Source organism: Gopherus evgoodei, chromosome 3 (assembly GCF_007399415.2).
Source record: "Gopherus evgoodei ecotype Sinaloan lineage chromosome 3, rGopEvg1_v1.p, whole genome shotgun sequence".
NCBI lineage: Eukaryota > Metazoa > Chordata > Testudines > Testudinidae > Gopherus > Gopherus evgoodei.
The window spans coordinates 8,943,030-8,970,959 of NC_044324.1; the positions used below are offsets into that span (position 1 = coordinate 8,943,030).

The following is a 27,930-nucleotide window of genomic DNA, read 5'->3' on the forward strand; positions in this document are numbered from 1 at the left end:
CAGCCTGAGCCGCAACTTCTAAGTGCTGCAATTCTAGCTACTCAGAGTATGTCTACACTACGGGATCATTCCGATTTTACAGAAACCGGTTTTGTAAAACAGATTGTATAAAGTCAAGTGCACGCGGCCACACTAAGCACATTATTTCGGCGGTGTGTCCCCATGTACCGAGGCTAGTATCAATTTCTGGAACGTTGCACTGCGGGTAGCTATCCCGTAGCTATCCCATAGTTCCCGCAGTCTCCCCCACCCATTGGAATTCTGGGTTGAGATCCCACTGCAAAAACAGTGTTGCGGGTGATTCTGGGTAAATATCGTCACTCAATCTTTCCTCCGTGAAAGCAACGGCAGACAATCATTTCACATCCTTTTTCCTTGGATTGCCTGGCAGACGCCATAGCATGGCAACCATGCAGCCCGTTTAACCTTTTGTCACTGTCACCGTATGTGTACTGGATGCTGCTGACAGATGCGGTACTGCAGTGCTACACGGCAGCATTCATTTGCCTTTGCAAGGTAGCAGAGACGGTTAACAGCTATAGCACCGTCTGCAAGTGGAAACTGGCGATGAGATGACGGTTATCAGTCATTTTGCACCGTTTGCAATTGGAAATTGGCAATGACGGTTATCAGTCCTTTTGTACCGTCTGCTGCTATCATGGGTGCTCCTGGCTGGCCTCGCTGAGGTCGGCCGGGGGTGCATGGACAAAAATGGGAATGACTCCCCAGGTCATTCCCTTTTTCATGTTTTGTCTAAAAATAGTCAGTCCTGCCTAGAATATGGGGCAAGTGTATTAGAGAACCAGAGAGCACAGCCGCTCCGGTCAGAGCCCCAGAGATCCCGCAGAAATGATAAGCTGCATGCCATTCTAGGGGGTGCCCCTGCAACAACCCCACCCGTTGCTACCCTCCTCCCCCAACCCTCCTGGGCTACCGTGGCAGTGTCCCCCCATTCATATGATGAAGCAATAAAGAATGCAGGAATAAGAAACACTGACTTTTTAGTGAGATAAAATAAGGGGGAGGCAGCCTCCTGCTGCTATGATAGTCCAGAACCTTCATTAGACATGAAAGGGAGCGGGGGGAGAGGGGGACTGATAGAGCTCAGCCTCCAGCTGCTATGATGAGGATAGTTACCAAGCCTTTTGTACAGTCTGCCGGGAATGATCGGGAGTCATTCCCATTTTTGCCCAGGTGCCCCTGGCCGACCTCACCAAGGCCAGCCAGGAGCACTCACGGGATGACGATGACGACGACGGATATCAGTCATTTTGCACCGCCTGCCATTGGGGAGAGGAGGGGATGCTGCTGTTCAGCGCTGCAGCACCCCGTCTAACAGCAGCATGCAGTAGACATAGGGTGACATTAAAAAAGGCAAGAAATGATTTTTTCCCCTTTTCTTTCGGGGGGAGGAAGGGGGTAAATTGACGACATATACCCTGAACCACCCGGGAAAATGTTTTTGACCCTTCAGGCACTGGGAGCTCAGCCAAGAATGCAAATGCTTTTTGGGGACTGTGGGATAGCTGGAGTCCTCAGTCCTCCCTCCATGAGCGTCCATTTGATTCTTTGGCTTTCCGTTACACTTGTCACACAGCACTGTGCTGAGTCCCTGCTGTGGCCTCTGTCTATCATAGCCTGGAGATTTTTTCAAATGCTTTGTAATTTCATCTTCTGTAACGGAGCTCTGATGGAACAGATTCATCTCCCCATACAGCGATCAGATCCAGTATCTCCCGTATGGTCCATGCTGGAGCTCTTTTTGGATTTGGGACTGCATCACCACCCGTGCTGATCAGAGCTCCATGCTGGGCAAACAGGAAATGAAATTCAAAAGTTCGTGAGGCTTTTCCTGTCTACCTGGCCAGTGCAGCTGAGTTCAGATTGCTTTCCAGAGCAGTCACAATGGTGTACTGTGGGATACTGCCTGGAGGCAAATACCGTCGAATTGCAGCCATACTAACCCTAATCTGACATGGCAATATCGATTTCAGCGCTACTCCCCTTGTCAGGAAGGCGTACAGAAATCGGTTTTAAGAGCCCTTTATATATGCTAAATTCGGTATAAAACGCGTAGCGTAGACCAGACCTTAGAGCACTAGCGTGAGCCCCACTAACACAGGCGTGTCAGCCCAGGCGGGGTGCTTGCTGCTGCAAGTTGTGTAGACAGACATACCCTGTGAGCACAACAGGCCTGTGCTCAAGTCCCAGCACTGTCTTCCATAGGAAGACATGACACAGGACTGCAAGGGACCTCTGGGGTCATCAAGTCCCCTGCTATCAGACAACTCCAGTTCATAAGTTTATCAAGCTCTGTCAAAACTAGACAGGTTATTTGCCTTCACTCCTCCTATTGGAAGGCTCCCAGTCAGTTTCCGATGCCACTTTAAGGCCTTCATCCTAATCTTCACAGCAATTACTAGATTAAGCCCCATGACAGTGTTGCTGCTGTGGAATGGTGCAGATCACAGAGCCCAGGACAAACCATGTGGGCTCTGGAAACAAAGCACAGGGGGAGGAACCAGCTATGTAACAAACTTCCAGGGGAGACCAGGGGCATCCAGACTCAGCCTAGGAAACACTGCAAAACCTTCCTCTTGGAGGAGGCCTTTCCATCCTAAGAATGACACACACACAAACTCCCCTACTTCTGCCCCCTTGACACACAGACTCCTTCCTTCTGCCTCCCACCCTGGACAGACACTCCTGATACAGACACCCACCCAACCGCATGACACACAGAGACTCCCTCTTCCACAACATCCTCAACACAGATAACATTCTTCTGCCCTGCCCAGCCCAACAGACACCCTGCAATACCACAACCCGCGCCACCCCTGCTTCCCAACACACAGACCTTTCTCCACTCCCCATGCTCCCCAACACACAGATGCCCCTGGCTCCCCCAACATACTCTCATCCCACCTTCTGCCCCTCCAACCCCAATCAAACCAAAAAGAGAAAATAAAGTCTCAACATAAACCCCAAATCCAACTACTCCCTCCTAAGCAGAGTTTTGACAGTGAAAAAGGAGATGCACCAGATACTCCGAGGAAGCCACCAGGGACTGTGTTATTGATTTAATGTGGGACATGCTCAGATTCTACAGTGGTGGGCAGCAATACCAGACAGACAGGGCCCAGCTGTCTCTGCACTGAACCCTCATGCAACTATCCCACTGAACCTGTGCTGCATGCTGTCTCCTCAGTATGTGTCTGTAGTCTAGGCAAGGTGTGAGACTAATGTCACTGCGGGGCAATGGTTCAGGGAGCTGGGCAGCAAGTGACCCTGAAAAGGAAGTGTGTGTATGGGGGCAAAGGAAGCAGCATGGTAAGTGAACGATCACTCAATAGACAAATGCAGGGTTCACGCCGCTGAAGCCTAGAACCTTCCACACCCTGCCCCTCCCCACGATGTGCAGGACCACATATCCCCCCAACCTCTATCCCCACCACAGCACATGTGGCCTGGCATCTCTCTTCTACCAATACACAGCCCTGCCCAGGTGTGCACAGGCCCATAAAGTCCTAGTGCAAAGTCAGCTGAGCTTGAGGCCGCGACAGGGCACTAGGGTCGCTGATGGGACAGGGCTGGAGGGCCGCTTGCTGACTAGGAAGGTGAAGGGAAGACACTCCCACTGACAAAGGGCACAGGGGACCACCTCCTGGTTGACAAAATCCTCCCACCCCTCCTCCCGCCCCTATTCCTAGTAGCCTAGTATCTTTCACTTTTCTGTTCTACTGCCCCCGCCCCCCATACCTGTAAATGGAGATACACTCTATCATCTCCTTGGTCTCAGCATCCTGCAGTGAGATTCCCCTCGGAGAAACAGTCAGAATCACCTTCTGGAATTTCTTGGCTCCCACGCGAGCCTGGAGGCAGAGAGAGAGGAAATGCATGGGGGCACTTAAGTCACTGACCAAAACCCAGTGAGTGATTCTGGGTCCCGTCACTCTCCACTGGAATCAGTAGTCCAGACCCTCTGCGCATCCCAGGCACTGGGATTTCAGCTAGCAAATGTCAGTACCATAGGAAGTGGAAAAGCTGGGCCTGGGATTCTGGCACTGCCCTTGGAGCCAGGACTCCTGGATTCTGTTCATGCCTCTGCCATACTGCATGACCCTGGGCAGATCCCTTCCCCTCTCTGCACTTCAAGCTCCCCATCTGTGTAATAGGGTTTAAGTCACTGATATAGCTTCCCATCTGGAAAGTGCTTTGAGATCCTCAGAGAAGGGGCTAGAGGCAGGCAGAGAGGGGGACCCTCTCTCTGCCTCGCATGCAAGTGAAACTGAGAGTCTCCCTCCTCAGAGACTAAGGCCCCTTCTGCCTGGACAGGAGCCAGCTGCCATCCGATGCACTGGAGGCTTGACTCAGAGGGCAGGACACAAGGACTGTGGCACCATGAGCATGTTGGAAACAGAAGGTGAGAAGCAGAGGGGAGCATAGGGCCTGGGAAACAGTCACTTAGCCTAATTCCCCCTAATTCTGTGGGGCCGAGTCCCTAAATACTGACTTTCCTTCAACCCCCCTCAGCAGGCATGCAGAGACACTGAAGTCCAGCACTGGGGGACATCTTTTACCATAGCGATGATCCGACGGATGGCACTGGCTGCCATATCTTCTCCTTTGGGTTTCTCCACCAGCGTCATGCCCAGGTACTTGAGCGTGAAGCCAATCCCCTCCAGCAGGGGCTCCTGCATGTCGGCCCAGTTCTCTGGGAGCTCTGCAGAGGCACAGGTAGTGTGGCTAGTGTGAGTTATTACATGCACAAACAGCTGCCATGCTGGTACCTGATGCACTATTCCCAGCTTGATTCTCTCCAGCAATTTGTTACTATTTGTAGCAGGTGCCCTGCAGCAGAGTTAATAGTGCTGTGAGCGCTTCTCCTTCTGCAGCTCCCCCTCTCGGTGCTGCTACCTGCACCAGGGGATGCATTTAACTTCTCAGCTTTTTGTTTTGTGAAAAAATTCAATCCTATGATGCTCTAAGCTCCTTGTTCTGGAGGCATTTGCTCTGCCAGCAGAACTTGTAAGCTCCTTGACCCAACTGGTGCCTACACAGAGCCTGATCCTGTGAGATGCTGTGGGGGGGAGCTCCCAGCTCCCATTGACTTTGCTGGGAGTGGTGGGTGCACTGTGTCTTGCAGGAACATAAGAACGGCCATACTGGGTCAGACTAAATGTCCATCTAGCCCAGTATCCTGTCTTCTCACAGTGGCCAACGCCAGGTGCTTCAGAGGGAACGAACAGAACAGGCAATCATCAAGCGACGCATCCCATTGCCCATTCTCAAGGACTGGCCCTTAACTCAGTGGCCACAGGTGCACCATCCACACAATAGTGTTCTCTACTGCACTTGCTCAGTGCAGTCTTTAAACAGTCACAGCTAGGTTAAATCAAAACCAGAGTCCCTGTTGTTGATATCCAGAAGTCACAAGCCTGCTGGGGCATAGTCTTACTAGCAAGAGCTAAGCAGTCGGAGCAGGAGTTGGATGGGATATGCCTGCACCCTGAAGGCTAGGCAGCACCATGGCTCGAGGAAATATTTTGTTAGTCCTTCTTGAAGGTGAGAATACCTGGAAGAGAGGTGGGTTTTGGAGGGATGCGGAGGAGAAGAGGGGAAAGGGCATCCTAACCTAGGGTGCTGCATGGGGGAGAGATGGGACATAAGGGCACTAGTCTTTGTTCAAGCCTACATCCTGCTGCTGTCATAACTCTCCTACTCAGATCTGAACCTTAGAGATCAGAACATGAGAAGCTAGCATGAAACCTCCAAACTTAATTACCAGCTTGGATCTGATATCGCTGCCACCAGCCAGAATTCCAGTGTCTGGCTCACTCTGGTCTCCCCAAAACCTTCCCTGGGGAACCTCCAAGACTCAGATGCCCTGAGTCTCACCACAAAGGGAAATAACCCACTTCCCTTCCCCCTCTTTACCTCCTCCCAGATTTCCCCGCCCTGGGTACTCTAGGATATTCCCTGCTTCAAGTCCTTGAAACACAAGTACCGAGAGATCAATCTCTCTCTCCCCTCACGCAGATGGTATGCAAAGTCAGGCTTAGTAAATCTAACACAAAGAGATTTTCTCTTCCCCCCTGTCTTCTTCCTCCCACCAATTCCCTGGTGAGCTGCAGACTCAATCCCCTTGAGCCCCCACTAAAAAAAAATCCACAGGTCTTAAAAAGAAAACTTTATATAAAAAGAAAGGAAAAGACATAAAATGGTCTCTGTATCAAGGTGACAATATACAGGGTCAATTGCTTAAAAGAAAAAATGAATAAACAGCCTTATCCAAAAAGAATACATTCCAGCAACTACACACATGTAAATACAGGAAAAAAAAACCAATATAAACCTATTGTCTTACTATCCTTGTACTTACAACTTGGAAACAGACGATTAGAAAGCCTGGAGATAGAAAGATCACTCTCAGAGCCGAGAGGGTCACCGAACCAAGACAAAGAACAAAGAACTCACACCCAAAACTTCCCTCCACCCAGATTTGAAAAAGTCTTGTTTCCTGATTGGTCCTCTGGTCAGGTGTTTGGTTCCCCTTGTTAACCCTTTACAGGTAAAAGAACATTAACTCTTAGCTATCTGTTTATGACAGCTGCCTTTTGAGCTGCAGCCATTTTTCCTGTAGACATAGAATGTTTGTTTAGAATAAGGAAGTTTCCCAATGACCAGCCCCCGGTTTCTCCTAGCTAGCTAGCTTCTTTGAGAAAAAAGTAACCACAGGGCTTTGCACTCTCATGGTAGAAGGCTCAGGGGAACAGGTTACATAATTACACATGCTACAGCTACAGTATGTGGGACACATGGCTTGGAAAATAGGGTATGAATACATTTAAATCTCCATTTGTGCCACTCCAGTTTCAGCTTGGTTCCTACAGGATCTAAGTAATCTTTGATAAATGGAAGTTCTCTATCTTTAAAGATGACAGACCTATTTATTGGTCAAAGTACCATCACATTTGATATATGGAAGCAACTTTTAATGTGCTGAATGTTTCACTGATCTCTACGCTGTCCACTAGCCAGTAATAGAAACAAATGGGAAGCTTAATAGGATGAGCTGAGGCTCTGAACCTGCTGTTAGCAACCATTGTCCATGGATTTTAAACAGCACCAACTAGGTTAGTTACAGGGAGGGGAACTACAGAAATGACAAGAAACAGGAGGCCAGGGCCTTACCCTTGTAAGGGTAATGGGAATGGACCACAGGGAATTGACCATTCAATACTGTAGTTGCCCTCTTTTCTTCACAGCCTCTGGTTGTTCTTAGTGGTGAGTCAGCCTGGGGGAAACTTGGGCTCCCAATCATATTGTGAACATCAGATTGGCATGGATTTCCTCAGTACAGGGCAGGGTCTTTCCTGCTCCATGCAGATGAGCCTCTTTTCAGAACCATGTTTTGCCCCTTCCAGTAAGGCCCCAGTCCACATGTCAGAGGCTCAGTTCAGTGCTGGAAATGGTTTGGACAAAAGCATTTCCCACAGAGATAGTGTGAAAGCCCACATTCCAGATACTTTTAAGCAGGTTATGACTAAGAGCCCAACCCCACTCTGTAAGGATGAGGCCTTTTCCTGTAGCCATACTGTAAGGTCTGAGGCCTTTTTCTGGAGCCATATAAAGCGAGCAGGAGCCATGAGCCAAGAAGCAGAAAGTTACATCCTCACATTCCATCTAAATTACATTAAAACAATGTAATATTGGGCTGTTGAGAAGGCAACCCTGTCCTAATAGTGCCCAGCATCACCAGATAAAGAAACCAATCTTCAGATGGCTAAAGAAAACTTTGTTTAACAGCATTCTCTGTGGCAAGAAATCAATTGTCAACAGATGTGTTTATGAAATCCCTACTTTATTGTTTTGTCTTTATGATCCCCATTTCTCTATTGTTTATCTACATGGTCTCTGTCTAGTTCTCAGAGAAAACATTCCCACTTCGTCACAGTAAGCATTTGGAAACTCCAGCTAGTGCCGGATGCAGCACTTATGCCCAGCAGAATATTCCACCAGCACTCAGATCTATGCTGCTCCTAAATCATTAGGTTAGATTTGAGCCCCACTTGGTTTGAAGTTAGCGATAATCGTGTTCATAGACTTTCCTGGTGGATGAATAGGCTTCAGAACAGCTTGCTGTTGAGTGTATATTCCGAGTGAATTAACTTTGTAAAGTGTAAATCAACTAGGATGATGGGGCATAATTGGATAAAGAATTTTTTTACAATGTTAGGATTGGCTAGAAAATTGTTTCACAATATTTTAGTAAAATGATTTGTTAAGGTAGAGCTAAGCAGGACTCAAGTTTCACTATATAAACTGAGGTCTAAAAGGAAGTTCTTTGGAACCAACTCCAGGACATACCCCAAATCAGATCTGCCACACCATGCAGAAGCTGGAGCCCCAGATGACCTGATCCTAATGGGCCATCAAGAAAAGTTAATCTGCCTTATTGGGAGTGGTGAGCATTGTATGCTTAGTGTGTGCATTGTTTGGGTGATTGTTAATAAATAGAGGTTAAGGATATTACTGTGTAAGGCTCTTTCACTGGTAAAATACACCATAAACCCACAAAAGATTAGGCCCTGAGCCCTAGCAATTGGGTATGGATGGCCTGGAGCCCTAAGGACTGGGAAAAGGTGGGGATGCCTAAATCAACCAGGTTGTGCCTTGAACCCTAGGAACTAGGTAGAGGTGGGGTGTCCTAGAGTGTGCAGGTAACAAATTTAGGGTAAAGTTGGGTGCCTTATACCTTGAGCACATGGAAGGGTAAAGGTGGGTGCCCTAGATTGTGTGTAACAGAATTCTGTGTGGGTACCAGTTCCTACTGCACTCAATAGGGACAGGCCCCAAACAGATCCTTGCAGGGCTAGAAGGATTCATTTCTCTCATTCTGAGCACTGGCTGTTGAGTGTTTGTGGGCCTCTGCTCTGCCAGCCCTCTTGTCAAGGTGTCTCTGGTGCCATGAGTGAGGAGATACAAGCTGCAGTGCCTTAAGGATGCTGATGAGACCCAGCTGTAGAGAGTTCATCCCTAAACTAATTAAACAATTTACCCAGGGCCTCGCAGACTGGGACCTGGCTGAGACTCAGCCCAGATAGCACTGAGGCATCACACGCAGGCTGGAGGGGTGGGGGAGAGAGGAAGGAGGCAAGTGGCAGAAATCTCTCTTTTGGCCCCCTTGTGCTCCCTGCCATTCATTGCAGGCTCCCAGCTCCGGGACTTCTTGGCTCCCCAGCTGCTTCTGGAGTCCAAGCAGCAGCCTGGCCAACAGCACTTTTTTAACTGTTCTTAGCTAGAAGGGTTACTTTTCTGAGGGCAGGAATTTGCCCAGTTAACTAGACCAATGCAAACTCAAGCCTGGATCATGGCAGCACACTCTACGTGGGGCAGCGTCACAGAGTCACCGGGGCGACGCTCTGGAACTACTCCATACAGAGCCAGGCAGGACTCTGGGGGAGCCTCCTCTCTGAGCAGACTGTTTCCAGGGCAAGAAGCTCACACGGCTTCACCTTCCTGGGTCTGACCTCGGAGCATTCAGCATCCTCTTTTCATACTGTTCACTTCCCACAGCAATTCCGCACAGGCAGGGCTCCTGGGGAAGCCAGAGGGCCCTGCACTCCAATTCTGCAGTCAGACCTGACTCTCAGCCAGCCAGTAAAACAAAAGGTTTATTAGACAACAAGAACACAGTCCAAAACAGACTTGTAGGTACAGAAACCAGACCCCTAAGTCAGGTCCATTTTGGGGCCAGGGAAGCCAGACCCCAGGTCTGCGCCTCCCTCTCTTTCCCCAGCCAGCTCCAAACTGAAACTCTCCAGCCCTTTCTCTGGCCTTTGTCTCTTTCCCAGCCAGGAGACCACCTGACCTCTTTGTCCTCCAACACCTTCAGTTGTCACCTTGCAGGGGAGGGACCAAGGCCATAAGTTGCCAGGAAATGAGGTGTCAGCCATTCTCTGTGCAGACAGTATCACACTGGCCCTCTAAGGCTCTGCAACAATTACACACCCTTATCCCACCACCTAGATACTTAAGAAATGCATTGGGGAAACTGAGGCACCCACACAGTATTCAGAGAAAACATTCCCACTTCGTCACAGTAAGCATTTGGAAACTCCAGCTAGTGCCAGATGCAGCACTTATGCCCAGCAGAATATTCCACCAGCACTCAGATCTATGCTGCTCCTAAATCATTAGGTTAGATTTGAGCCCCACTTGGTTTGAAGTTAGCGATAATCGTGTTCATAGACTTTCCTGGTGGATGAATAGGCTTCAGAACAGCTTGCTGTTCAGTGTATATTCCGAGTGAATTAATTGCATAAGGAAGTGTATAATCTTCACTTTCTATAATATTTGTAATTGAATTAATTCTACACGTGCCTAGGGAGCACATGGTCAGGAGACTTGTGAAGATCTAAATAAAACAAGATATGCTCCTATTGCTTTAATCACTCTTGTCTGATAATCAGACTTTCTGCTATCATCTTGTAAATGATTTTCTGCATTACAGTAACATTCAGCAGCTTCGACCAGAATTGGTGCCTCACTGCGCTGAGTGTGTTATAAACAAGATTGTAAACACTGGTGGAGGCACTATCTAGATAGGAACATGACATGATGGTGAATATGGAATGCAACTGGGGACGGGTGAGGCAGGGGCACAAACATTAAATGTATAACTTGGAGACTACACTAAGGCATTACTAGCCATGATCACAAGGCAGCTTACTATGGGCAAAAGTGTGACTAAAACAACAGGAGCACATATTTGTTTCTTGACCTACTTTTTGCCTTCCATGCACTTTTCATTCCCCCAAGATTTTGCTAAAAACTTTCCAGGGCCATTCCCCTCTGGCCCAAACTGCACTTTTTCCACTGAAATGTTGCATATGTGCAAGAGTCTGGGCATGAGAAGAGGGGCATATGAGTGGAAAGTTAACGACTGGAGTCCAGGGTAATAGCTTTATACGACATTGTTTGGACACAATCTGTACAGAGCCTACATGGCCCACAGCCCAAGGATCCAGGTCCCTACCTCTCAGCAGGTACAACAGGCAGAAGGCACATTAACAAGGACACTGCTCTGAGTGCATGGCAGGCGTGAATCAGTGGGAGAACAGCCTTGTACAGAGCACAGAACCATCTAGACAGCATAAGCCTTCCCAGGGAATCCTCTCAGTCACTGCCTCCTGCAGCCTCTTTCACTAGCTAAAGCAAGTGACCTTGATTCAAAAAGTAGGGCAAGAAACTGCTAGTTAGAAATGGGAGGATTCAACTGTAAGTTACAATAAATGGGGCCAAGCTAGCACCTCCCTTCCCCCCCCCCCAGCTCTATACACATGGCTGGGCTGGCATCCCCCAGGTCAGGCTGGCTCAGTGACTATCTCCTACATTAAGATCCTTTTGCTCCTTGAGCTTTGTGTGGTCCGCACCTGTGTGGTTATGGATCAGGATTCAGGGGTAACCCACCCCCACTGGAGTATCAGGGTGCATGAGTGTGAGGTCTCCAGCCATCACTGTGGGGCTGGTCTCAGACTGGCTCAGGCCTCACCTGCTAGAGTTCTCTAGCTCTTCTCTGCAGCCCTCCAGAGATAGGAGGCTGCTGAGCTTTCACAGCTTCCTGTATCTTAACAACATGCTCCTGTTCCACTTTCATCTGGACTCAGGGGAACTGGGGGTCTGGAAAAAAGTGAGTCTGCAAAGGCAGAATAGGGCCAGGAGCACAAAGTGCTTTCACCACAGCATTCAGGCTCTGTCTTCAGGAGGAGATTGTGCAGTCTGGCCTGCCCACCCTACTATCCAGAGAGCACAGAACCCCTTTCCCCAGAAGAGGCACAGACCAAGCCACTAAGAGCAAGGAAAGAGCAGCTTAATCATTCAACACCCCAGCTCTGTTCTTCGGTGCCCCTTCTCCATCACAGCTACCTCCCTTCCAGCACCCACATTGCTGTACTCAGCTCTCCCCACCCCAAGCACCTTGCACAGTCAACATCTCCCTCTTCCTTCTGACCAGCCAACAAGCAGTCTTAGTTTGCAAATGCAAATTTTGATTCCTCATTTCTACCGAGTTACCAATCCAGATCATTCTCCTGCAGCACTCCCCCATTTGCTCTGTTTCCCCTGAACCTCTCCCACACTGAGAGGGGGACCTGATGCCAGACCTCACTCCCATCAGTATGAAGCTACTGGACATTCACAAGGATGGAGAGAGACAGATGATAGTGAAGTATCAGAGGGTAGCCGTGTTAGTCAGGATCTGTAAAAGCAGCAAAGAATCCTGTGGCACCTTATAGACTAACAGACGTTTTGGAGCATGAGCTTTCGTGGGTGAATACCCACTTCCTCAGATGCATGTAATGGAAATATCCAGGGGCAGGTATATATATGTGTGCTAGCAAGCAAGCTAGAGATAACGAGGTCAGTTCAATCAGGGAGGATGAGGCCCTGTTCTAGCAGTTGAGGTGTGAAAACCAAGAGAGGAGAAACTGGTTCTGTAATTGGCAAGCCATTCACAGTCTCTGTTCAATCCTGAGCTGATGGTGTCAAATTTGCAGATGAACTGAAGCTCAGCAGTTTCTCTTTGAAGTCTGGTCCTGAAGTTGTTTTGCTGCAGGATGGCCACCTTAAGGTCTGCTACAGTGAGTGTATGCTGAGCGGTTCAGTGTAGGTGAGGTGTGAATGCCTGCAGTAATACTGCTTTTGGTTTGCACAGCTGGGCCCTGTGCTCTGGCTGCCCCAGCTCAGTGCTTTCAAGGCGTATTATGTGGGAATTGGTTTCAGAGTGGTAGCCGTGTTAGTCTGTATCAGCAAAAACAACGAGGAGTCCTTGTGGCACCTCAGAGGAGGGGTACCGAACGCGGCGCCTGCCAGGGCATCCATGGGCACCCACCGACTGGCCGCCGGATAAGCAGCTGCCGAAATGCTGCCAAGAAGTGGCACCGTCAAGAAGCACTACTGCCGAAATCCCGAATTTCAGCGGCATTTCAGTGACAACGCCTCTTGATGACACTCCTTCACAGCAGCATTTCGGTGGTGACGCCTCTTTACGTGCCGCTTCATGGCGTCATTTCAGTGCCTGCTTGTCCAGCAGCCACGGTCCTCGGCGGCTAGTCGTCCAGCGCCTGCCCCACGGAAAAGGTTGGTGACCACTGCCTTAGAGACTAACACAGTTATTTGGGCTTAAGCTTTCATGGGCTAAAACCCACTTCATCAGATACATGGAGTGGAAAATACAGTAAGCAGTATATATATATACACAGCACATGAAAAGATGGAAGTTGCCTTACCAAGTGGGGGGGGGCGGGGCTCAGTGCTAATGAGGCCAATTCAATTAAGGTGAAAGTGGCCTATTCTCAACAGTTGACAAGAAGGGGTGAATATCAAGAGGGAAAAGTACTTTTGTAGTGCTAAAGAGGCCAATGCAATCAAGGTGAATGTTGACTTTTTGCAACAGTTGATAAGAAGGTGAGAGTTATCAGCAGAGGGAAAATTGTTTTGTAGTGACCCATCCACTCCCAGTCTTTATTCAAGCCAAATTTGATGGTGTCCAGTTTGTAAATTAATTCTGCAGTTTCTCGCTGAAGTCTGTTTCTGAAGTTTTTTTGTTGAAAAATTGCCACTTTTAAGTCTCAGAGTGGTAGCCGTGTTAGTCTGTATCGGTAAAAAGAACGAGTACTTGTGGCATCTTAGAGACTAACAAATGTATTTGGGCATAAGCTTTCATGGACTAAAACCCACTTCATCAGATGCATGGAGTGGAAAATACAGTAGAAGATACATATACAGAGAACATGAAAAGAGAGGTGTTGCCATACCAACTCTAATGAGACAAATCAATTAAAGTGGGCAATTATCAGCAGGAGAAAAAAAACCTTCGTAGCGGTAATCAGGATGGCCCATTTCAAACAGTTTATCCAGACCACATTACACAATCCATTGTCTACAGCCAAGCTCAAAGATACAACCACATTTTCTGCAATCCCTCAGACAAATACCTAAAGGATCTCTATCAAGTGTTCTTAAAACTACAATACTCACCTCCTGAAGTGAAGAAACAGATTGACAGAGCCAGAAGAGTATCCAGAAGTCAGCTACTACAGCACAGGCCCTACAAAGAAAGTAACAGAAAGCCCTCGCCGTAACCTTCAGCCCCCAACTAAAACCCCTCCAGCACATCATCAGGGATCTACAACCTATCCTGAAGGATGACCTCTCACCCTCACAGACCCTGGCAGACAGGCCATTCCTCGCTTACAGACAGACCCCAAATCCAAAGCAAATACTCACTAGCAACCACACACCACACAACAAAAAACACTAATCCAGGAACCTACTCTTGCAACTAACCCCATCACCAACTCCGTCCACATGATGCATCTGACTAAGTGGGTATTCACCCATGAAAGCTCATGCTCCAAAACATCTGTCAGTCTATAAGGTGCCACAGGATTCTTTGCTGCTTTTACAGATCCAGACTACCACGGCTACCCCTCTGATACTAGGTACACCAGTGTCAGCAATGCCCCTCTGCCATGTACATTGGCCAAACCAGATAGTCTCTATGCAAAAGAATAAATGGACAAATCAGATATCAAGAATCATAACATTCAAAAACCAATCGGAGAACACTTCAACCTCCCTGGATACCCAACTGCAGACCTAAAAGTGGCAATTCTTCAACAAAGAAACTTCAAAAACAGATTCCAACAAGAAACCGCAGAACTGGAATTAGTTTGCAAACTGGATACCATCAAATTAGGCCTAAATAAAGACTGGGAGTGGATGGGTCATTACGCAAACTAAAAACTATTTCTGTATGCTAATTTCCCCCCCTACTGTTACTCACACCTTCTTGTTAACTGTTTGAAATGGGCCATCCTGATTACCACTACAAAAGTATTTTTCCCTCCTGCTGATAGTCCAATTTAATTGATTTGTCTTGTTAGAGTTGGTATGGCAGCCCCCATCTTTTCATGGTGTGTGTGTGTGTGTGTGTGTGTGTGGTGTGTGTGTCTTCCTTCCTACTGTATTTTCCACTCCATGCATCTGATGAAATGGGTTTTAGCCCACGAAAGCTTATGCCCAAATAAATCTGTTAGTCTCTAAGGTGCCACAAGTACTCCTCGTTCTTTTCACTTTTAAGTCTGTTATTGAGTGTCCAGAGAGGCTGAAGTATTCTCCTACTGGTTTTTGAATGTTACAATTATTGATGTCTGATTTGTGTCCATTTATTCTTCTATGTAGAGACTGTATAGTTTGGCCAACGTACATAGCAGAGGGGCACTGCTGGCACATAATGGCATATATCACATTGGTGCAGGAGAACGAGCCCCTGATGGTGTGGCTGATGTGGTTAGATCCTATGATGGGTGTCCCTTGAATAGATATGTGGACAGAGCTGGCAACAAACTGCAGAACTAGAATTAATTTACAAACTGGACACCATCAAATTAGGCTTGAATAAAAACTAGGAGTGGATGGATCACTACAAAAAGTAGTTTGGTCTCTGCTGATTACTCACACCTTCTTATCAACTGTTGGAAGACGGCCACCTTGATTGAATTGGCCTCGTTAGCACTACGAAAATAATTTTAGCTCTCTTGATATTCACCCCTTCTTGTCAACTGTTGAAGACAGGCAACTTTCACCTTAATTGAATTGGCCTCATTAGCACTGACCCGCCACTTGGTAAGGCAACTCCCATCTTTTCATGTGCTGTATATATATACTGCTTACTGTATTTTCCACTCCATGTATCTGATGAAGTGGGTTTTAGCCCAGAAAAGCTTATGCCCGAATAAATTTGTTAGTCTCTAAGGTGTCATAAGGACTCCTCATTTTTGTGTGGGAATTGTAACTATCCAACCATGTCCCTCTTTCCCACCCTTCCTATGCTGCAACAGTAGCAGCATTGTGTTCCTGAATTTGCCTCAAACAATATCCTGAGAGGTGTAACTGCCCAAATTATCCCAATGGGATGGTGATTCTGAAGCCCAGTGCCATCATTTATGATCTTTTTAGCAGAAATAGCCAGTTAACGTGCCGATTTCTTGCTGTTGGGGGGGGGCAATGAGGAGTTCAATCCCCTCTCTCTCTTTTGAATTTAAAGTCAGTTCCCTCACATTGGAGAAAAACAGAGTTCTCACTCTCAGGTTGGGTGCAGCAAGTCAGATACTTTATTATCTCTAGCAATTGCATGGAGTGAGAAATAAACAGGTCTCTCACCAGGTAAACAATTACAGCAAGCATTTATACCTTGTTACATACAATAATGAGCAACAGATGCATTTTGTTCATACATAGGTCATCCTGATATCTTATTTTTGTCACCTCTATTTAGACTATAGTCTACATTCCATCCTTTTCTCACACAGTTCTTTCCCACTCACCTCACACAATCCTCACTTCTACAAATCTCATGTTGTTAGGGTTACAGCTAGCCTAACTCTTGCTCACATAAGGGGACTATTTGACTATGAAATCTCCTTCAAATCCCTGTCAGTTCTTTCTCTACTTTCACACTCATAATGGGAGGGAAAGAGGAGCTGTCTCCCTTCTGGGCGCGAAGAACTCAAGCTGTCTTCCCCTAATCATCAGTCCCCTTCATGGATACAAAAATATGCAGCATATTGAAAATGTGACCACTCTGAAAAACAAATGAATGTATTATGAAATGAGGACCTCTCATAGAATAAATATCAGGGTTGGAAGGGACCTCAGGAGGTCATCTAGTCCAACCCCCTGCTCAAAGCAGGACCAATTCCCAACTAAATCATCCCAGCCAGGGCTTTGTCAAGTCTGACCTTAAAAACCTCAAAGGAAGGAGATTCCACCACCTCCCTAGGGAACCCATTCCAGTGCTTCACCACTCTGAGTGAAAAAAGTTTTTTCTAATATCCAACCTAAACCTCCCTCACTGCAACTTGAGACCATTACTCCTTGTTCTGTCATCTGCTACCACTGAGAACAGTCTAGATCCATCCTCTTTGGAACCCCCTTTCAGGTAGTTGAAAGCAGCTATCAAATCCCTCCTCATCCTTCTCTTCTGCAAACTAAACAATCCCAGTTCTCTCAGCCTCTCCTCATAAGTCATGTACTCCAGCCCCTTAATCATTTTTGTTGCCCTCCGCTGGACCCTGTACTGATTGTATTACTCTTCATATCAAATACAATAGAAATCTCAATTTTTGAATTTGTTAATCCACATGGGTGCACTTTGCATCCTAAAACTGTAAGCTACATGGGGCGGGGCCAGCATTTGTCCAACACGACCCGGGACAGTGGAGCCCCATCCCAAATGAGGTCTCTGGACACTAAACACAAAGACAGTACTGGCCACATATCCACATCCATTAGTATAAAACTATCTCAGAGACAAGAGATTAACCCTTGGAGTCTGGGATCTGAGATAGCACCATGTCCCCTCTCAGAGGTGACTGGGAACCCTTGAGATCTGGAGTGCTGAAGGAATATGACCCAATTCCCAGATGGTCTGGGCAATTGTTACTGGGCCCCTTTAGCACCAGGTCACTGGGGGGTCTTTCAGTGATGGGACTGCATTTGGAGCAGTTCAACTGTGTTTGGAAAGATTTCCCCCCCCCCCCCCAGCTTTTATTCGCTGTCCCATGGTCTGAGTGCAGAGTCATCTCTAACTGCAGAGAGAAGCAGGGGTCCCAAACCGGCATTCCAGGATCCAAAGGGATAGTGTTATGGACACTCCCAGCCCATGAGATTAGGGATCAGACTCAGTGTCTGCAGTCTGGAGGTAGCCCTGCTTAGACAAGTGGTTTTCAAACTTTTTCTGGGGACCCAGCTGAAGAACATTGTTGATGCATGCGACACAATGGAGCTGTGGATGAGGGGTTTGGGGTGTGGGAGGAGCTGAGGGCTGGGGCAGATGGTTGGGGTGAGGGCTGTGGGGTGGGGCCACGAATGAGGGGTTCAGAGTGTGGGAGGGGGCTCTGGGCAGGGGCAGAGGGTTGGGGTGTGGGAGGGGTGCAGGGCTCTGGGGTGGGGCTGCAGGCTCTGGGGTGGGGCCAGGGATGAGGAGTTTGGGGTGCAGGAAGGGGTTCCAGGTTTTCAGGGCCTCAGGGCTGGGGCAGAGGATTGGGGCACAGACTTCTCTCCATCAGATCCCAGTCAGAGGTGCAGCCATGATGCACGGTGGACCATGCTGCGCCTCAGAAACAGCCAGCAGCAGGTCTGGCTCCTAGGCAGAGGCTCTCACCCACAGGCACCACCCCCCAGCCCCAGGCTCCCATTGGCCAGAGCTGGTGCCAGGGGCAGGGGCAGCGCACGGAGCCCTGTGCCCCCCCCCTGCCTAGACACTGGACCTGCTGCTGGCCGCTTCTGGGGCAGAGTGTGGTGCCAGAAAAGGTAGGCACTAGCCTGCCTTAACTGGGCAGCATTGCCTACAGGACATTTAACATCCCAGTTGGCGGTGCTGACCACAGCAAGGTGACCCAGCACTTTACATGTTGCGACCCAGTAGTGGGTCACGACCCATGATTTTAAAAACACTGGCTTAGACCATGGAATGCCCTGAGATATAGGGGTGGGGGCAGAGACACTCACTACCCCAGCAATGCCATGGCTCCTCCTGCTTCTGGGGCCCCTGGCACTCATTGCCCCCCATCTGGGCTGGAGAAGGAAAAGGGCCCCACCTGCCAAGACTCACTCCCACTCCGCCCCCCTCAATCCTGCCTGCTGCTTCCACCCACCCCCATTCCACCCTTAATGTCCCCACCCAGGCTGAAAGAAAAAAAACCCCATCAGCCAGATTCACCCACAGATCTAAATCTGTACTCTCACTGGCCTCCACCCTACCCTCACTCTCAATACTCCCAATGCCCCCAACCCCACCCTCAGTACCCTACAGCACCTTCCCCAAAATACTCCCAGAGACCCCTCAGTATCCTCCCCAAATGCTTCCACAGCCCTCCACCCTGCCCTCAACACTCCCCAGTACCCCCATTCCACCCTCACTGCCCCCACCCTCAGTACCCCCCACACTCCTCAGTATCCCACCCTGCCCTCACCTTCAGTAACCCCACAGCCACCCTCTGTACCCCCCACCCCTGTCAATACCCACACAGTCCCCCTCTATAGCATCCACCCCACCCTTAATACCCTCACCCCACCTCCCCTTCAATAATGCCACAGCCCCCATTCACCCTCAATACCCCACAACCCCATGCTCAATACCCCCACCCTGCCCTCACTCTCAATACCTCCATCCTCAATACCCCCACAGGCCCTCAATACCCCCACAGGCCCTCAATACTCCACATCACCTTCCCCAAAATACTGCCACAGCCCCCTCAGTATCCTCCCCAAATGCTTCCACAGCCCTCCACCCTGCCCTCAACACTCCCCAGTACCCCCATTCCACCCTCACTGCCCCCACCCTCAGTACCCCCCACACTCCTCAGTATCCCACCCTGCCCTCACCTTCAGTAACCCCACAGCCACCCTCTGTACCCCCCACCCCTGTCAATACCCACACAGTCCCCCTCTATAGCATCCACCCCACCCTTAATACCCTCACCCCACCCTCCCCTTCAATAATGCCACAGCCCCCATTCACCCTCAATACCCCACAACCCCATGCTCAATACCCCCACCCTGCCCTCACTCTCAATACCTCCATCCTCAATACCCCCACAGGCCCTCAGTACTCCCACAGGCCCCTTCAGTACTCTACATCACCTTCACCCAAAATACTGCCACAGCCCTCTCAGTATCCTCCCCAAATACTCCCACAGCCCTCCACCCTGCCCTCAACACTCCCCAGTACCCCCATTCCACCCTCACTGCCCCCACCCTCAGTACCCCCCACACTCCTCAGTATCCCACCCTGCCCTCACCTTCAGTAACCCCACAGCCACCCTCTGTACCCCCCACCCCTGTCAATACCCACACAGTCCCCCTCTATAGCATCCACCCCACCCTTAATACCCTCACCCCACCTCCCCTTCAATAATGCCACAGCCCCCATTCACCCTCAATACCCCCACCCTGCCCTCACTCTCAATACCTCCATCCTCAATACCCCCACAGGCCCTCAGTACTCCCACAGGCCCCTTCAGTACTCTACATCACCTTCCCCAAAATACTGCCACAGCCCCCTCAGTATCCTCCCCAAATGCTTCCACAGCCCTCCACCCTGCCCTCAACACTCCCCAGTACCCCCATTCCACCCTCACTGCCCCCACCCTCAGTACCCCCCACACTCCTCAGTATCCCACCCTGCCCTCACCTTCAGTAACCCCACAGCCACCCTCTGTACCCCCCACCCCTGTCAATACCCACACAGTCCCCCTCTATAGCATCCACCCCACCCTTAATACCCTCACCCCACCCTCCCCTTCAATAATGCCACAGCCCCCATTCACCCTCAATACCCCACAACCCCATGCTCAATACCCCCACCCTGCCCTCACTCTCAATACCTCCATCCTCAGTACTCCCACAGCCCCCTTCAGTACTCTACATCACCTTCCCCAAAATACTGCCACAGCCCCCTCAGTATCCTCCCCAAATACTCCCACAGGCCTCCCCTCTGCCCTCAACATCCCCTCAGTGCCCCCCCCCCCCCCCCCATCAATAATGCCACAGCCCCATTCACCCTCAATACCCCCACCCACCCCCCGCAGCCCCCGGGCACGCTCCCGCTCGCGCCCCACACTCACTGCGCTGCCAGCAGAGCCCCAGGCCGTGGCGGGCGAGTCGGGGGCTCCGCAGCACGGCCCGTCCCGCGGCCCGCAGCGCCTCCATCCCCGCGGCTCTGCCGCGCAGCCCCGGGCGGGGCGCGGCCAGCGCGCGCTCCCGACCCAGCCCCCGAGGGACACGCGCAGTCGGCAGAGGACGGGACTTGTTTGGGGAGACCAGGCGGACTGAGTGGGCGTGGCTTGTGGAAAAGGGTGCGGCTCGCGGCTGGTGGAGGCGGGGCTCTGTGGAATGGGCGGAGCTTGTAGGTGAGGCGGAGCCGCCGGTATTTGCGCGTGAGGGCGGAGTCTATGCATCTAACCCTTCCGTCGCCCTGAGGCGCTGCCTGGCTTGGCGCATGCGCGGTGCGGGTCGCTCCCTGTGACGTAGCCTGTTTACGTGCTGTGGCGTTCGGCAGACTGTTACTGGGGCAACGCGGAGGCTGGAGACGCGGAGCCAGAGTGGCACCGTGGCCGGGCCGGCGCGAGAGGCCTCGGGATGCAGCTGCGGCACGTGCGGACGCTGCTCACCCCCCAGGTCAGCCGCGGGCGGGACCCAGGAGTCCGGCGCGTGGGACTAGTTTCACACGGGGCCCAGCGGGCCTGTGGAACTGCCGGCCACAGGACGTGGCTGAGCCCGGAGCCTGGCAGCGCTCTCAGAGGGGTCCATTCAGAAACAGCACCGCAAACGCTCGGGTGGGTTGCGAGCCCAGGGCGGGGCTGGGGGAACCTTTCCCTGGGGCAGGCTGCCCCATCATGGCCACTGTGGGGATCTGCACCTTCCCCTAAAGCCGGGGGCGCTGGCCCATGGGAGAGCAGATACTGTGGACTAGAGCAGGGGTCGGCAACCTTTCAGAAGCGATGTGCCCAGTCTGCATTTAGTCACTCTGATTTGAGGTTTCGCGTGCCAGGCATACAGTTTAACGTTTTTAGAAGGTCTCTTTCTATAAGTCTATAACATAGAACTAAACTATTGTTTTATGTAAAGTAAATAAAGTTTTTAAAATGTTTAAGAATTTTCATTTAAAATTAAATTAAAATGCAGAGGCCCCTGGACCGGTGGCCAGGACCTGGGCAGTGTGAGTGCCACTGAAAATCAGCTCGCGTGCTGCCTTCGGCACTCGTGCCATAGGTTGCCTACCCCGGACTAGATGGACAAATGCCAAGTAATGCACATTGGAAAACATAATCCCAGCTGGGTTTCAAAGTAGCAGCTGTGTTAGTCTGTATCCGCAAAAAGAACAGGTGTACTTATGGCACCTTAGAGACTAACAAATTTATTTGGGCATAAGTTTTCGTGGGCTAAAACCCACTTCATCCGATGCATAGAATGGAACATACAGTAAGACGATATGTATATACATACAGAGAACATGAAAAGGTGGAAGTTGTCATACCAACTCTAAGCGGCTAATTAATTAAGATGAGCTATTATCAGCAGGGGGGGAAAAAACTTTTGTAGTGATAATCAAGATGGCTGTTTCAGACAGTTGACAAGAAGGTGTGAAGATACTTAACATGGGGAAATAGATTCAATTTGTGTAATGACCCAGCCACTCCCAGTCTGTATTCAAGCCCAAGTTAATGGTATCTAGTTTGCAAATTAATTCCAGTTCGGCAGATTCTCGTTGGAGTCTGTTTTTGAAGCTTTTCTGTTGCAAAATTGCCACCTTTAAGTCTATTACTGAATGACCAGAGAGATTGAAGTGCTCTCCTACTGATTTTTGAATATTATGATTCCTGATGTCAGATTTGTGTCCATTTATTCTTTTGCGTAAAGACTGTCCGTTTTGGCCAATGTATATGGCAGAGTTGACAATCCTAACTATACATATAAAATGATGGGGTCTAAATTAGCTGTTACCACTCAGGAAAAGGGGTCTTGGAGTCAATGGCTGTTAGCCAGGATGCGCAGAGATGGTGTCCCTAGCCTCTGTTTGCCAGAAGCTGGGAATGGGCGATGGGATGGATCCCTTGATGGTTACCTGTTCTATTCATTCCCTCTGGGGCATCTGGCATTGGCCACTGTCGGAAGACAGGATACTGGGCTAGATGGACCTTTGGTCTGACCATCTTCCAGACTGGCAATGGCTGTGTTTTCTTCCAGGATGGTGCTGCAAAGGTCACCTGCATGGCTTGGTCCTACAACAATGCCAAGTTTGCTGTCTGCACTGTAGACAGGGTCGTGCTTCTGTATGATGAGCATGGAGAGAGAAGGGACAAATTTTCCACCAAGCCTGCTGATGCAAAGGTAAAGAGATTGTTTGTTTGCTTGTGTGTAACTGGACACCCTACTCTCTTGGTCTGTGAGATACTGATATTTTGCATGCTGCTATGCAGGGCAGTTTTTTGGCAGTAGAAGAGCAACTTGTAAGTTGCTCCATACTTTTCAGAGGGCTCATAACAGCTTGAAATGCTACACCACATTTTGCACAGCCCCAAAGCACAGCCTCAAATGCTGCTCCCATCAGAGTACAACTACATGGCCGAGACTGTTCCTATGCTGTTGTAAAGGGGACAGGGGTTGGAATGCTTAAGCAATATTCTGTATAATTATACCATCCCCTCTTTCCTGGACTTCAACTTAACTCTTTGTTGAAGCAGAGGCCAAAGTTCTGTCTTGTCAAAACTTTTCAGAAAGCATGACACAGAGTTAAACCTTAGAGAGACTACTGTACGCTTTCTTAGTAAAACAAGCAATGCACATGAAACACATTGTATATGGTATAAAGTATTGTAAATACTTTTTTGGAATACCAGGAATAACTTTTTTAACAAAACTATTAAACAATAAACCTACTGATTTTCCTTCTACAGATGTTTCCCCTTTTGTTTTTGATGCAAACATTCAAATACAAGGTATCAGCATTTTTTTTATACTTTAGTACACACATAGAATAGAATCATAGAATATCAGGGTTGTAAGGGACCTCAGGAGGTCATCTAGTCCAACCCCCTGCTCAAAGCAGGACCAATCCCCAAAACACATTCCCTTCTGAACTCTCAGAGGTGATTTTTCAGTCTTTATAATATGATCGTAGCGTGTGTATTGAGTGTCACCTGGACTTTTCAGAGCTTGAGAAGTGGCAACTTTTCAGTCCTTTCAAATGCTTCACAACCATGTCAGCAAACAAACAGCCTGGAAATATCTACAGCTAGCTTGCATTCCAGCATAGCTGACTGGTCCTCTTGGTGGCGGGTGAAACAGAAGTCTGTAGCCTATACCCAAAATAGTACAGGATTTGGATCAGAATATAAAATATCAATTTCATAAGAACATAAGAATGACCATACTGGGTCAGACCAATGGTCCATCTAGCCCAGTATCTTCTCTTCTGACAGTGACCAGTGCCAGGTGATTCAGAGGGAATGAACAGAATAGGGAAATTATCAAGCACTCCATTCCCTGTCATCCAGTCCAAGCTTCTGGCAGTCAGAAGTTTAGGGACACCCTGAGTATGGGATTGCGTCTCTGACCATCTTCATAGAATCATAGGACTGGAAGGGACTTCAAGTGGTCATCTAGTCCAGCCCTCTGCACTCATGGCATGACTAAATATTATCTAGACCATCCCTGACAGGCATTTGTCTAACATGCTTTTATGCCCTATTTATGATCTATTTAAATAAATGGTATTCTGTTTTTATTTAACCGTGCAATTAAAACTGCAATTAATTGTGATTATTTTTTTAAATCTTGCAATTAATTGCGATTAATTTTTTTAATCATTTGACAGCCCTAAAATAATGTTAAAACCCTATTGGTGCCAAATTAATATATCAGATTCAAGCAAAGTTTCTCACTATGTGCTTTCAGCTGTTTTACTGACCAAACCCTCTAGATCAGAAGTCCTTCCCTCAGAATCCAATGAAGGCTTTCTTTGTTTCTTCAGGTGTAGAAAATGTGATGGGCAAGGGAAGAGAGAGGGATATGTTGGGGTGTTCTCCCTTCCTTTTTATAGTTTCAGTCCCCCCTTTTGTAAAGCATTTCCAACTGGGTACCAGGAGACAAAACGTCCATGTGGAAGGACATTCCCTGCTGCTTTTCTCATCTATTTGAGCTTCCTGTGTTTCCCCTTCCTGCTTGATGACTCTGTTTACTGCAAATTAAGCAGAGCACACATTCCTTTGTTTAGGTCAGGCCTATTTGCCAACTTCTGCTCGGGGAGAGCTGTGATTTGGAACATATGTTAATAACATCATACTGGAAAACCTTGCATCTTCACATAAAATGTTGCCACACGTATTTTATCAGAACAATAATGACCAGCAAATTATGAGTTTTCAAATGATACTTCAGAAGGAATACTTTGAACAAAAGTTATTACAATACTGCAGGGGTCAGCAACCTATGGCATGCGTGCCAAAGACGGCACGTGAGCCAATTTTTAATGGCATGCTGGAGCCTGCCGGGACTCCAGCATGCCATTAAAAATCCTGCCCAGCCCGGGCCGCTCTCCTCTGCCCTCTGCTCCCCCCGTGGGGACAGAGAGCAGAAGCATAGACGTGCACACGGGGTGGGCAAATGGCCCCACTCTCTGGGCACAGCAAGCCGCGGGGTCCATGCTCCCAGGCCGCGGGCTGAGCACAGCAAGATGCCGGCCCCTCCCCCGCCTTCTCCCCTCCCCTGGAGTCCTGCTGGCGTGCGCAGTGCTCTGGGGGTTGGGGCTGCGCGCTCCCACAGGGCAGCGTTTGGCTCCGCAGGGAAGCAGAAATGCTCCCCCCTCTCCTGGAGCCATGCAGCCCTGCATGCTCCCGTGGGGCAGCATTTGGCTCCGCGGGGAGGCAGACACGCTCCCTGCTCAACTGGAGCTCTTCCACCCCCACGCACAGCACTCTGAGGGCCGGGGCTGTGCTCTTCGACGGGGCAGCGTGTCTGGCTCTGCGTGGAGCCTCAAGGTAAAGGGCCCAGGGCTGGGAGTGTTGGATAAGGGGTGGGGGCAGTAAGGGAGCAGGGTGGGTTGGATGGGGGGGATGAGATCTCGGGGGAGGTGGCTAGGGGCAGGGGTCTCTGGAGGGGGCAGTCAGAGAGCAGGGGGGGTTGGATGGGGCATGGGAGTCCTGGGGTTTGTGAAGGGGCAGCGGGTGGATAGGGGTTAGAGCAGTCAGGAAACTGGAAGCAAGGAGGGTCCGGCGGGGGCAGTTAGGGTGAGGGGCCTCTGGAGGGAGTGGTCAGGGGACAAGGAGCTGGGGGGTTGTATGAGTTGGGAGTTCTGGGGGTCCTGTCAGGAGGCAGGGGTGTGGAGAGGGGTTGAGGCAGGCAGGAAGTGTGGTGGGGTGGATGGGTTGGGAGTTCTGTGGGTCCAGTTGGGGAGGGGAGCGGTTGAATGGGGCATGGGAGTCCTGGGGGTCTGTTTGGGGATGGGGGTGTGGATAAGGGTCGGGGCAGAGGACAGGTAGGGGGTAGGGTCCAGTCTGAGGACAAGGAACAGGGAGGCTTAGATAGAGGGTGGGATCCTCATAGACTCATAGACTCTAGGACTGGAAGGGACCTCGAGAGGTCATCGAGTCCAGTCCCCTGCCCTCATGGCAGGACCAAATACTGTCTAGACCATCCCCGATAGACATTTATCTAACCTACTCTTAAATATCTCCAGAGATGGAGATTCCACAACCTCCCTAGGCAATTTATTCCAGTGTTTAACTACCCTGACAGTTAGGAACTTTTTCCTAATGTCCAACCTAAATCTCCCTTGCTGCAGTTTAAGCCCATTGCTTCTTGTTCTATCATTGGAGGCTAAGGTGAACAAGTTTTCTCCCTCCTCCTGATGACACCCTTTTAGATACCTGAAAACTGCTATCAGGTCCCCTCTCAGTCTTCTCTTTTCCAAACTAAACAAACCCAATTCCTTCAGCCTTCCTTCATAGGTCATGTTCTCAAGACCTTTAATCATTCTTGTTGCTCTTCTCTGGACCCTCTCCAATTTCTCCACATCCTTCTTGAAATGCGGTGCCCAGAACTGGACACAATACTCCAGTTGAGGCCTAACCAGCGCAGAGTAAAGCGGAAGAATGACTTCTCGTGTCTTGTTTACAACACACCTGTTAATGCATCCCAGAATCACGTTTGCTTTTTTTGCAACAGTATCACACTGTTGACTCATATTAAGCTTGTGGTCTACTATGACCCCTAGATCTCTTTCTGCCATACTCCTTCCTAGACAGTCTCTTCCCATTCTGTATGTGTGAAACTGATTGTTCCTTCCTAAGTGGAGCACTTTGCATTTATCTTTATTGAACTTCATCCTGTTTACCTCAGACCATTTCTCCAATTTGTCCAGATCATTTTGAATTTTGACCCTGTCCTCCAAAGCAGTTGCAATCCCTCCCAGTTTGGTATCGTCCGCAAACTTAATAAGCGTACTTTCTATGCCAACATCTAAATCATTGATGAAGATATTGAACAGAGCCGGTCCCAAAACAGACCCTTGCGGAACCCCACTTGTTATACCTTTCCAGCAGGATTGGGAGCCATTAACAACTACCCTCTGAGTACGGTTATCCAGCCAGTTATGCACCCACCTTATAGTAGCCCCATCTAAATTGTACTTTCCTAGTTTATCTATAAGAATATCATGCGAGACCGTATCAAATGCCTTACTAAAGTCTAGGTATATCACATCCACTGCTTCTCCCTTATCCACAAGGCTCGTTATCCTATCAAAGAAAGCTATCAGATTAGTTTGACACGATTTGTTCTTTACAAATCCATGCTGGCTATTCCCTATCACCTTACCACCTTCCAAGTGTTTGCAGATGATTTCTTTAATTACCTGCTCCATTATCTTCCCTGGCACAGAAGTTAAACTAACTGGTCTGTAGTTTCCTGGGTTGTTTTTATTTCTATTTTTATAGATGGGCACTATATTTGCCCCCTTCCAGTCTTCTGGAATCTCCCCCGTCTCCCATGATTTCCCAAAGATAATAGCTAGAGGCTCAGATACCTCTTCCATTAACTCCTTGAGTATTCTAGGATGCATTTCATCAGGCCCTGGTGACTTGCAGGCATCTAACTTTTCTAAGTGATTTTTTACTTGCTCTTTTTTTATTTTATCTTCTAAACCTACCCTCTTCCCGTAAGCATTCACTATATTAGACATTCCTTCAGACTTCTCAGTGAAGACCGAAACAAAGAAGTCATTAAGCATCTCTGCCATTTCCAAGTCTCCCGTTACTGTTTCCCCCTCCTCACTGAGCAGTGGGACTACCCTGTCCTTGG

General features: G+C 49.1%; 2 protein-coding genes across 5 annotated transcripts in view; one reads left to right on the forward strand and one right to left on the reverse strand.

The window, feature by feature from the left end:
* The window catches only part of LOC115647978 (low density lipoprotein receptor adapter protein 1-like), a 35,404-nt gene extending 14,623 nt beyond the window's left edge, over nucleotides 1–20,781 (reverse strand). For 3 of the 4 annotated variants that reach the window (XM_030554970.1, XM_030554969.1, XM_030554972.1), the window contains exons 1-3: nucleotides 20,697–20,781; nucleotides 4,581–4,723; nucleotides 3,760–3,872 (exon numbers count right to left, since the gene is read on the reverse strand). In XM_030554970.1, coding sequence (XP_030410830.1) covers nucleotides 3,760–3,872; nucleotides 4,581–4,723; nucleotides 20,697–20,781 — 341 coding nt within the window. Of the gene's footprint in view, nucleotides 1–3,759; nucleotides 3,873–4,580; nucleotides 4,724–14,043; nucleotides 14,114–20,696 lie in introns of all 4 variants that reach the window. The other variant, XM_030554971.1, reaches the window with a different exon arrangement.
* A 318-nt stretch (nucleotides 20,782–21,099) lies between these two features.
* The window catches only part of IFT172 (intraflagellar transport 172), a 129,116-nt gene continuing 122,285 nt past the window's right edge, over nucleotides 21,100–27,930 (forward strand). Inside the window, exons 1-2 of the mRNA XM_030554343.1 lie at nucleotides 21,100–21,249; nucleotides 22,819–22,962. Coding sequence (XP_030410203.1) covers nucleotides 21,211–21,249; nucleotides 22,819–22,962 — 183 coding nt within the window. The 5' untranslated portion in view covers nucleotides 21,100–21,210. The remainder of the gene's footprint in view (nucleotides 21,250–22,818; nucleotides 22,963–27,930) is intronic.